We start from the raw sequence: 12,674 nt of genomic DNA on the forward strand, positions 1-12,674 counted from the left end.
GAAGTGCGGTGAATGTGGTGTGGCCCTCTGTCTCATTCCAGACAGGAACTGCTAAAAGTGTTATACAGATGATGATGATAATGATTCTACTACGTATGATGTGGTAGGTTTTCTCATCATAGAAACTAGGGATGCTCCGATATTGATATCGGTATCAGCCGCCGATATCAGTAAAATAGCTGGATCAGGTATCGGTAAAAAAATAAATACCGTATATATATATCTGATTTAAAAATTAAAAATAAATCTTATTTTTTATAATAAATAAAATAAGAAATAACCATTCAGTACATTTATATCTATGTGTTAATTTGTTACATTTAGTTTCACTAAATTAGGAAAGTAATGTTTTAAGTCATGCCTTGCACAAAATAATGATCCCAGTCTCTTCCACACAGTGACAGTGAGGCATACAGTTTATTAATTGAATGAATGAAGTTTATTTTCTGTCTTTGTTTACAACAAATCAAAAACACACTTGTGATCCTTTACAATTCTTAAAAACTAATATATTTTAATATATATAAAAAAAAAAAACGTGGGTTAAATTATTTAAATGTTTTGTACTTTTTTGGAGAAAAAAATTTGGACAATGGGTATCGTATCGGTATTGGCCAATACCCAAACCCAGGTATCGTTATCGGGACTGAAAAAGTCGGATCGGTGCATCCCTAAACATGTGTTGTTCTTTTATAGATACTGACAACTCTCATCCTCTCTCTTCTCCTCTCCTCTTCTCCCTCTTCTCCTCCTCTTCTTATCTACTCTTCTCCTCTCTCTTTTCTCCCCTCCCCTCCCCTCTCCTCTCCTCCTCTCTCCTCCCCTCCTCTCTCTTCTTCTCTCACAGCTGTGATGACCCTGAAGCTGCCGTACCTGAAGAGACGAGGAGTGGGTCTTGATCCGGGCATCAAAGACAGACTCTGGCTCAGTGTCCATTGGCCCAAGGGGAAGCCAACACAGCTGGTCTCCAGCTGCTTCAGGTAGGAACACAGCCAGAGCTCATAGCCAGAGCCCACAGCCAGAGGAGATGTCACTGTTACATCTATCTATAAGGACCTTTCTTTGGTCCTTATTATGTTGTCCACCTCAACACCTTGCACACCTGACCACCCTTGTCCCTGTCTTTAACTAATTTGTGTCTGTAGATATATATAGTGTGTGTGTTTTAGCTGAACTCTGCTTACCTTACTAAATGCCATACACACTGCCATTGATGTTATAAATGGGTCTAAAATATTCGGTGAGACTTGAAAGTGGTTTGAAAATTGCAATGTGTAGGTAAGTTGACAGTTACCACCTACATTTAGAAATAGTTCCTATACTCATAATTTTTAAACTGCAACATTAGTACCTTTGACATATTACACAGAATAATATGGCTGTATAGTTTATTTATACTTCAGAAGTATTATATTTAGACTTGCTCCTCAAAATGAATGGAAGTGAATGAGGAGCCTGACACCTGGGAGGAGTGGTGGTCAGGGGTGCAGTGCTGGGCATAAGCGGTCAAACGACGTTTGGGCTTCGTCACTGAGGCAGAAGTATGCGCATCCTATTATTATGCAAAGTCTAGGTGATAAGTGCCGGCCGCGGTATACGGCGCGACGACACAAAAATGACTCGTCGGCCCGTATACCCCGGCCGCCGGCACTTATCACCTAGACTTTGCATAATAATAGGATACCGACAACCAAATACAAGCCCTGTAGGTGGGGGGTTGCTTGATCTCCCGACTGGAAGGATGAGACAAGTTGTATCGTCTGTTCTGTGCGCAACCGAGGGAACATGTGTGCACGTGGCGTTTGGCCTTGGCCCATATTACGACTGCACCACTGGTGGTGGTGCAGACGACAGGGACAGCAGTGGTCGTTAACTTGCATGTAGATAACTAGATGGAGGTAAGACTGCTGATTTTTGAGTTCTACTAAAGTGAAATATCCATTACTGAGACTAATGGTGAGTCGGGCTACATACAACCCAGGGCTAGACGAGAGAAAGTGTAGAGAGTGACATTTGAGGCACGTCCAGCGACACGCTGTGACACCTTTTCCAAGACGGGAGAGGGAGGGAAGAAGCGAAGTCGGTAACTAAATCATCATGATGGAATTTGGTTTGAGATTGAGCAGACAACCTCAGACCTTATTTTACAAGTAGTGTTGCTTACATGCTTTCGAGCAACACTGTACTTATTGTAATTATTTTATGCTTATGTCTGCATTTTCTACATTGCACTACTTTTATTGTCTTTTATACATATTCTTATGTCTGCACTTTATGCATTGCTTTTATTCTGTCAATGGTAGGGATGGGTACCGAATTCGGTACTTTTGAGGAACCAAAACACGTCGGTACTACCGAGTATCGATTCAAGTGAGATACCGATTACCTTTTTTCTTTTCGTGTCAACGTTCACACGCACAATATATGCTTACCTAGGATTTGACTTGATTCAACAACAAAGCAGTCGGAGCAATGGCAAGCCGAAAACTGTCGAAATTGTAGTTATTTGAATTTTGGATTTTTTTTTTCGACTGAGGTAGGTAAATACAATTTCTTGAAACTAAAGTACAGAAAAAAGGTACCGTTGGGTACCGGTATCGATTCACAGGTACCGGTACCGTATCGGTTCAAATGTGAAAGGTACCCATCCCTAGTCAACGGTATGCTAATTTGATGACTATGTTCATTTTATGCTATTTGCTGTGAAGCACTTTGAGCTGCAATAATCCATGTATGAAAGGTGCTATATAAATAAAGTTATTATTAATAATATGGCTTTTAGGCAGTCGCTGACGGACGTTCTGGACATCCAAGACCATGAAATCTAATGTTAGCAGGCTGCTTCAGCTCTAGTTGTAACGTTAGCTAGGCTGCTTCAGCTGTAGTTGTAACGTTAGCTAGGCTGCTTCAGCTGTAGTTGTAACGTTAGCTAGGCTGCTTCAGCTCTAGTTGTAACGTTAGCTAGGCTGCTTCAGCTATAGTTGTAACGTTAGCTAGGCTGCTTCAGCTGTAGTTGTAACGTTAGCCTTACCAGTGCGAGGGCCACCGTAACAAACAAAGAGCTGATCGGTAGCCCTGAGGTCCCGAGTCCGACTGAGGTAGACCCCCAAAGCCCGGACGGGACACGACAGGTGAAGGCTCGCCTCTAACCAGTGTTGTGCTAGTTACTGAAAAATAGTAACTCAGTTACTTTACTAGTTACTCATTTCAAAAGTAACTCCGTTACGTTACTAGTTACTTACACCCAAAAGTAATGCGTTACTGTGAAAAGTAACTATTTAGTTACTTGAAGAAGAGAGAAATTGCTCCCATGCAGCCAGATACAGATACTCAAAATCGGTTGATCAACTTGACAGTTTCCATTCACATCACTGAACTCTGCTAAGCAATGTGGTCTAGAATATACAAACACAAATCTGACACAAACACAAATGTCCCGACGTAATAAGAAATGCACCGTGCCTAATTGCTCGGAGGTTGAGCGCAGGCACGTTTAGGTTGCGCGCATGCACGTTTAGGTTGCGCGCATGCACGTTTAGGTTGAGCGCATGCACGTTTAGGTTCTAGGTTGAAAATAAGTGCTTGAGGAACAGCATTGATATCTGTCGCCGGAGCGTTTCATTATAACAGTCTTGCAACGTTGTTTAAGATATCAATCGTGCATTGCAACGTTAGAATAGTTAGGATATCAATTGTGCATGAAACGACTATATTTATATTGTTTGATTAGTATTGATGAGATTCCCTGGCAGAAGTCAAAATGCGTTTTGATCAACTTGAGTTTCCATTCATTTACATTCACATCACTGCACTCACCAGTGTCTGTCGAGATGTAAAGTTAGTCCAGCAGCCCCTTAAACATTTTCTTTGTTTCATTTCCATGTTGTACTGTATATTCTCTCTCCAAGTAGTTGGAAAAAGTTTTCCGTCCCATTTGCTGTGTGTCGCCTCGTATCATTCTATGCGGGTGGCGAGTGGATTTGGATGAGTCCTCGTAGTTAACGTTATACTCCAGTATCTTTGAGCCAAAACACAAATGACATAACTAAAACGTTATTTTCTTTTCGCTCGACAAAAGAGAAATACGCAGTAGCTGCCTGGGCGCTGCCATTATCAGTCAGGAATCTCAGGAATAGTAAACAAAACACGCCCCCAGCATAGCGTTCCCCGCAGCCAGGCAGACAGGATATGAGGATAATAATAATAATAATAATAATCACTACCGCTCGCTATCAATCTACGCCGTATATAACGCAAATAACGCAGTGACGAACCATTCAGTAACGTAAGTAGCGTTACTGAATTTCAAAAGTAATGCGTTAGAGTACTAGTTATCGCCAAAAGTAACTTAGTTACTGTAACGCGTTAGTCCCAACACTGCCTCTAACCCACTAGCGTGAGGCAGCGGATGAAACGCCTGAATCACAATATCCCTGGAGCGAAAAGAGCTCTGGATATTTTTTGGCACGAAGACTGGATTAGGCCTCGGAGTCGCACCGCTATTGGCACGAATAGACAAGCACTCAGGCCGCACCGAGAGAGCACACGGCTCACCCACGCGCTTAGCGGAGGTGATGGCCAGCAGGAACGCAGTCTTGAAAGATAGCTGTTCCAAAGACGCCAGCTCAAGAGGCTCAAACGGGGCCTCAGACAACCGGCCGAGGACCAGTTGGAGGTCCCAACTCGGAGACCGAGAACGTTCCACCGGCTTGAGACGCCGAGCGCCAAGCAGGAAACGCTTCACAAGAGGGTGGCTGAACAACGTACCGCCCTCAAACCCCACATGACGAGGATATAGCCGCGGCATATACCCTCACCGTCGAGGCCGACAGTCTACCCAATAATAGACTGAAGGAAGGAAAGGACAGCGTCCAGGGGGCAGGACACCGGGTCCCAGCCCCCCACCTTACACCACTCTTGAAAAGTATGCAACCTACCTGCGTAAACCGCGATAGTGGAGGGAGCATGCGCGTTCCGGATGGTGTTGACCACAGAAGGGTCAAGACCCATCCCCTCCAGACTCACCCTCTCAACAGCCAAACCATCAGCGGCTGTCCCAGAACAGGGAACAGCCACAGAGACCCGTGCGCCTGAGAGAGGGCCCGTGATGACCAAGGAACAGGCCATGGCGGGGCTACCAAGAGCTGGATCAGGACCGGGAACCACACAGCCGTGCCCTGGTCCGGCGCGATCAGGATCAAGGTCCTGCGTATCCGCTCCAACAGCTGAGCTATCGGATGTATAGGGGGAAACGCGTACAGAATCCCGGAGGGCCATGGATACATCGAGAAGGCATCCACCCCCAAGGGAGGATTGTCCCCCCGACTGACCGAAAACCATAAGGGGCACTGGTGAGACTGTCTGCTCGCAAACGGATCCATCGTGGCTTCCCCGAACCGGTCCCAGACTTGTCTGACTATGTCTGGACGTAGTCCCCATTCGTCGGAATGTGGACCGCCCCGTGACATCGCATCCGCGCCCACATTCCGCTTGCCAGGGATGTGGAGCGCCCTCAGGCTGCGCAGATTGAGAGACGCCCATAGCCAGAGCTCGACCGCCGCCCGGTGCAGACGGATGGAGTGTACTCCACCCGGTCTGTTGATATACAACGCTGTCGTCGTGTTGTCCGTCCTGACCAACACGTGCTCGCCCACCACCAAGTGGCCGAGCCGCTTGAGGACCAGAAGGACCGCCTTCAATTCCAACACTGATATGCAGTGCAGACCGGGCAGCATGGACCGTCCAGCTGCCCCCTACTGCGTTGGTCCGACACGCCCCCCCCCCCCATCCCGTGAGGGAGGCGTCGGTGAAGACCGTGACGTGTGACAGCCTGCTGCCCATGGAGACCCCGCTGGTGAGGGTACCAGTCCTCCCCCAGTGGTTGAGATCCACCAGTATTGACATGGGAACCTTCAAACGTTTCCACTTGCCTCTCACCAGGTCTATTCCCATACTGGAAAACCACCTCTGTATCCTCCTCATGAAGAGGAGGCCAAGAGGGACCACAGAGTGAGCAGATGCCATCATACCGAGTAGGCGCATCACAGACAGCGCCGCAACCGTCCTGCCAGGACGGAGCCCCCTGAGCACGTCGAGGATAGCCACTCGCCGCCGCTCCGAGAGGGTTGCCCTCATGGGCCTTGAGCTTAGAACCAAGCCCAAGTACTCCACCTGTTGACTGGGAAGAGGAGTACTCTTCTTCCAGGTCACAGCCAAACCAGGAATTCCACCACCAGCCTGGTATGAGACCTGGCGACCTCCTCCGACCGGCTGAGGAGCAGAATGTCGTCGAGATAGAAAATAACTCGTATCCCCTGATGACGTAGAGGCTCCAGCGCGGTCTCTACGCACTTGGTGAATTTGCAGGGGGCCAGAGAGTAGCCGAACGGCAGCCTCTGGTAATCGTACGCCACACCCTGAAAAAGGAACCGAAGGAATTTCCTGTGAGGAGGGAAGATCGGGATGTGAAAATACGCATCCTTCAGGTCTATGGAGGTGAACCAGTCTCTCACCCTGACGGGAGCTCATCGGGTGTTTGACGGTCAACATCCTGAACCGCCTCGTCACAATCGGCCGATTGAACGCAGACAGATCCAGTATAGGTCTGACGCCTCCCGATTTCTTGGGCACCAGAAAATACCGGGAGTAAACGCCACACATCGCGTCCTCCCTTGGGACCACTAACAGACATTGGATCTCGTTGGCCAGAGCTGTCACTGCTGCTGACCCTGACAACAAGGTCTGCACCAGAGGGTGGGGTTGTGCAAACTGCAACACAAGCCCCCGCCTCAACGTTCTCTCCATCCACCTCGACATATGGCACTGCTGTAGCCATATGTGATGGTAATCCCAAAGCGCACCCGCCGCCACTTCGCGCTGGTCCGCTAGGAACTGTAGATAGGCGGCCCGGTCCCACCCGCTGTGCGTTGCCAACCCTGGACCCGCTAACCGCGCGAGCAGGGCGTTTCGTGGAGTCGGGATATCGGACCCTGACACTACCCACGAGGCAATTGCACCCAAGGGCCGGTTTGATATGGGGGAAGCTGACATCACACTGGGTGACAAGCTCCCCCACTGAACACCTCGCCAGCATGGACATGCAAGGTGTGAGGCCCCCACACTGCCCGATAGGGTGGGTTCCCACACACCGTAGCCCTGCAGTGATATTACTACCACCCAAATCACGCGCGCCTGCCAGACCTCTTCCGGCCGTGGGAGGCACTAACGTGATACCCGGCCTGGCGAGGTCGGGGGAACCCGCGCTGTGCCTCAAGAGGCCTCAAGCCCCCCTGCTGACAACCTTTGTAGTTGACAGACGTAACACCAGGCTCACCTGACGCAGAACGCACAACATTCTCACGGACAGACCCAGGCCTAGCCATCAACTGGGTGCCAGCCCATGTTCCCATGAGAAGCGAAACGTGGCGCCGCTTGCACTTCATTGAAAGCACGCGGCCCGCAACCAAAGGAAACAAATCGGAGCCCTTATCCCACTGGTGTTGGGGGGGGGGGGGGGGGGGGTGACCGGAGAGCGAGCTAGACACAGCTAGACGGCGACGGTTTTTCAGGCCGTGCTCATCTAATGTAGCCGATCCCTCGGCCGCCAAGGCTGTCGCCCTTGCGGTCACCTGTTTTCGTTGTGTCCAGGGTACCTCAGGCGGGGGAAACATGGCCGTTGGTTGAGGGCCTCGCCACAGTCGTTGACGAGGCCGTGCTCTCACCTCTGGCTGCATGGTGCGAGGCAGTGTGGGGCCCAGGTCAAATACCGCCCACGTTTCCACGGAAAAACCAAAGAGTCCCTCCGCGGAAAGAGGAGCCCTAAGGAGAAGAAACATTTTACTCCTCCCCAAGGGAAGACTGCTCCAACCAGAGATGCCTGTGAATAAGAGTTGATAGCATCCTGATTCTCCCTGCGGTTATAGCTTGCGACTGAGTTAAAAGTTCTATAACCCCAAAAACACGCGTGATGTTTTCGGCGTCGGCTGGCCCTACAGCCCCACTACCCGACACCATTGTGGACAGAAAAACACTCAACTGAGCAATGACACTGGCTGCTGCTAAATTCCATCCTGTGGCGGAAAACATCATCAGCCCATACCGCCACCTGCCGGGGCGACTCGCCCTCAGGCGTCGGCTTCCGGGTGGGACACCGTTCAACCCTGCCAGGGCAAAGGATCGATGCTACCTGGCTCTCAAGCCAGGGCACACCTGCCTTGCGCCCTGTTGTCAGCCCATTCACCCATAAAAAGGGTAAATAAGCCTCAGCAAAACCCCCCACATTAGCTACCGACTGACCTTCATCAATGAACCGGTTAAGAGGAGGGAAAAGTGGTGACAGCCCACGGTGGGGAACAAAGGAACAGTGACCCAGCATCTTAGCATTAGCCGCGCGCTCCAGGATAGCTGGGAAAACATCCAACTCAGAGTCATGACGACAACGTTTACCCAGATATCCTGCCCCTTGCGCCAATACACAACTCGGTTGTCTCACGGGACAACGAGCAGTATCACAAATGCTAGCATTGATGCCTGGTAGCATAGGCCCTACCTGTGCGCGACCTAGCCCGACAGCTAGCCGCCGCGCGACGTCCCTCGATCCGCTGTCACGAGACAAGGAAACCCCAGGACAGGCCCGATGCGCTGTTAGGATGTGCCGAGAAGATTCCAGGGGCTGGCGAATCTCTGGCGAAAACCCAACATTGTTCAATTTCTCTCTGCATTTCATGACTAGTTCATGGAGTGCACTGCAGCGTCCATGATGGGGAAAAAAAAGAGGAAGGGGGAGTGTGACCATGTCCGGTGTCTTATAGGAGGACGCTGGAGGGCGGCTACGTGGCGTAGTGGGCAAGGCGCTCGCCACGAATGCGGAGACGCTGGGATCGCCTGTTCGATCCCAGCGCTCCACATTGCTTTCAGTTTAGCTGGTCGTCCACAGTAATACACATTGGCCGTATTACGGGGAGGGAAACTGAAGGGTGGGGATTGGGCGTTGTGGACAGCGACTCCTACAGGTCGGTTGGTGCGCCTGCGCAGTAGAATCGAAGTGTCGGGGGCAGCGTGAGCCTCCCACGCGTTACTCCTCGCCACTGAGAGATCGAGCTGCGCAGGAGAAAAGATGCGACTGCTGTTACCTCAAGTACCGGAGGTATGTATGACTTAGTCCACATTGCAGCCGGCTTGTGGGAGGCAAGAAACAGCGTTCGTGACAGGGGAGGGTTGAATTGGATGATACGAAATTGGGATGGGAGAAAATATAGAAAATGGGAGAAAAAAGTGGATCAAAAAAAAAAGGAGGACGCTGGGGCGGGGCCTGGTCAGGTGCATGGGTGCATTTGTTTTGTTCATGAACACAGTAGATGCTCGAGATGAGAGATATCTCATTATGGCGAAGAGCGAGACGCGATTGCCAGTAATGCTATATAACTGAGTTTTCCTTTGTACACAGTTTACCAAAATCACTCCTAATCACTCATTTGTGAATGGATCTTTATGAAATTTGGATATGTACTAGGGGTGGGACGATACACATTCGAACCGTGTACCGTACGGTACGACCCCCACGGTTCGGGGCGTCTGTATCGTACGGTTCAGATGACGCGCAAATAAAAAAATTCATTTGGTGGAGCCGGGAGAGGTGAGCACTGGCTGCAGGCAGCAGCAGCACTGCAGCCAGGTGCTAGTCAGTTTGTGTAAAAATGGCAAGCACAATATAAATCAATCTTCATTACGTCTTTAAAAACATAGCCATTAACATTACATAGGCCTACACACATCTTGCCATAGCGTTAGCAGTTTGTACAACACAACGCAGTCAATGAAATGTTACCGTAGCTACTAGCTAGCAGAGGGGGAAATGGGAGTCTGAGAGGCGGGGTGTTTAAAGACAATGATAGGCGTCTATTCAACATCCAAGAAGGCTAACATACAACTGTGTTTTACTAACTCCAACCGGGACTATTGCCGTGTTTCCACTGCGCGTTGATGTTATGAACTCGTCCTAACGTTACCGGAGCTGATAACATTGCCTGAGCTGAAGGTCCGTGACACTAAAATGTCCGTGGGGACCCGCGCCAACCCATAGATAGTTCCAACTCACCGAATTACGTAATCCACCACAGTTGCACTCAATATTTAAATAATGTTAGTCTAAATAAATGTAGACAGATAATGTACGCATTTTAAAAATAGAATGAACAGAGCTGTGTTGTTTTTAAACGGTACAGTGTGTGTGTGTTAGTTTGATGTATGCTGCCATTGTATTTCAAATACTGCACTTTAATGACTTCCAAGGACAACGATGTAAATAAGTCATTGGCTTTTCGTTCCTCTCCTTGACAAAAGCAAATATGTGATGTAATGATCTGTATATGTTTTGTTGTCTAAAATAAATACCATACCATATCTGTCTCCTCACCCCTGAGGTGAGAGAGTGAGCGTCTGTCTCCTCTCCCCTGATGTGAGAGAGTGAGCGTCTGTCTCCTCTCCCCTGATGTGAGAGAGTGAGCGTGTGTCTCCTCACCCCTGATGTGAGAGAGTGAGCGTCTGTCTCCTCGCCCCTGATGTGAGAGAGTGAGCGTGTGTCCGTGGCCCCCTATTTGCTCACTCTCCTCAACACACGCATTGCGTCGTGATTGGCTAGCTGGTCTTGATGGCCTTCTAGCTGCAGGTGCACCTGGAAGTGGAAACCCAAATATGGGCAGAGCCTAGCCATTGGGCCGCTACGTAGCACCCTTCACTCACCAGGCCCAGTGGTGGCTCAGGGGTTGCCACAGTATGTAAATGTTGTGTATTCCTGCAATAGGAAGATGCCACTTGTCCAGTTGCCACTGTGGCTTGTAAATGTTCATCCTCTCCTTTTGTATCCGTGTCTGTCTGTGTGTATGTGTGTCTCTCTAGCGGGGAGCTCCTGGTGTGGGACTTGACCAAGGTGTCTCAGAAGTGGACCGTGTTGGGCTCGTCCTGCGAGGGACAGAACCACAGCAGGATCGTGTTCAACATGAGCTCTGTGTGTCTGCAGGACGACAGACAGCTGCTGCTCTCCACCTCCATGGACCGAGAGGTGGGACCCCGGGTCCCCTGGGCTGGGCCTTCTAGACGGGGCTGAATGATTTGGGAAAGACCGTATCTAATTGTGATGTATTTTTTATTGATATTTTTAACTGCAGTCTGATTAACGGAATCGGAGGGAATGATCATTTTTGCGTCATTATTCATTCAAACAAAAAAAAATTGTCATGGTGTGATCTTTAGGACCTGTACCAAACAAAGATCAAATCAAATGTATTTGTAAAGCCCGAAATCACAAGGTAATGCCCCCATGGGCTGTACAAGTCTTCTTTAAACAAGTCAAGAAGAAACATCACAATAAAATAAAAAGAACAAAAACCACCATAAAATCCAAATATTTTATGTAGGAAAAAAGCACCACATGCGATGTGGAGGAGAGAAACCTCAGATGGGCTGTTCAGAGGGGGATCACCCAACTTGGATGTCGGTGATAATGTAGTGTTGCTATGGATAAAACAGGCAAATAGTTGCTATGTATGTATATATATAATAAAACACATGTGTACTTGCAATAGCAACTAAGGTAAATAAAAAAGTTAATAAAATAGAGCCAAGAACAACAACAACAAAAAGAAAAGCATAGGGAAACAATTGAATGAAGTCTGTAGAAAATTATTTGTAGGCCGGGACTTCTCCGCAGCTTAATTTAATACTTAATTTTTTTAAATTTAAATTGTAATTGATCTTAATTTATTGACACACATTTCGTCTTTAACAAATATTGCACTTCCTGCAATTTGGATATTGCACAAATCTCGATGAATTGTTCAGCCCTACTTTGAAAGCATGTGATTTAATCTGTATCCAACATCGTATCCACTCCCTCATACTTTTTTTTATGTAGCCTAATTATTTTGAAATATATATATATATATTATAATTTTTTTTTAAATAATATGAAGGTATGCAAAGGTGTGGACTTATACAAAAAAAAATTACACACTGATAACTTTTTGTTAATCAAAAATCTATTCCTTGCAGCAGTATTTATACATTTTATTTTACCATTTTTGAATGAAATGGCACCATAACAATTGTATTGCAAGATAAAGACATAAAAAAGGATGTAATATCAAATCAATTTGTACATAGAAACTGAAATACTGTTATACCATCAAAATTAAGAAAACTATTTGGATATGCTATTTTGGTCATAACCTTAGCATTCCCCTCTTAGTCGATTAATCTGTCATTTATTTGAGTGATTAGTGGTTTTTATGCTAGTTTTTTTTATGCCCCAATTACCCTGGAAGGTCGACGACAATTGCACCCGGATTCACCAACGCGTGGAGAGGCTGTCTTAACTCGCCAAAATGATCACAGCTGCTATGCCCAGAATGAGATACGTCACTCATTGACAAACTTGAACGCACGTTCCTGTTTACCTAATTTGCATACAGGCACGCCTGTCCAGCTCATTATAATGCGAGGGCCGTGTGGAAATAGAGGTTCGGAATTGCCCCGTATTCAACAGGTAGCGGAATCGCTTTGCGAGTCGCAAATTGCGACGGATCAAAATTAGATTAGATTCAAATGTATTATCACACAGCACACTATATACCTATAGTGGAATAGACTATTAACACATTGAGTGCCAGCCATGCGGA

General features: G+C 47.8%; 1 protein-coding gene across 1 annotated transcript in view; it reads left to right on the top strand.

The window, feature by feature from the left end:
* Nucleotides 1-12,674, top strand: part of gemin5 (gem (nuclear organelle) associated protein 5) — a 117,520-nt gene that overhangs the window by 19,634 nt on the left and 85,212 nt on the right. Inside the window, exons 7-8 of the mRNA XM_084331589.1 lie at nucleotides 848-980; nucleotides 10,897-11,059. Coding sequence (XP_084187715.1) covers nucleotides 848-980; nucleotides 10,897-11,059 — 296 coding nt within the window. The remainder of the gene's footprint in view (nucleotides 1-847; nucleotides 981-10,896; nucleotides 11,060-12,674) is intronic.

Source organism: Notolepis coatsorum (genome assembly GCF_963971535.1).
Source record: "Notolepis coatsorum genome assembly, chromosome: 16".
Taxonomy (NCBI): Eukaryota; Metazoa; Chordata; class Actinopteri; order Aulopiformes; family Paralepididae; genus Notolepis; species Notolepis coatsorum.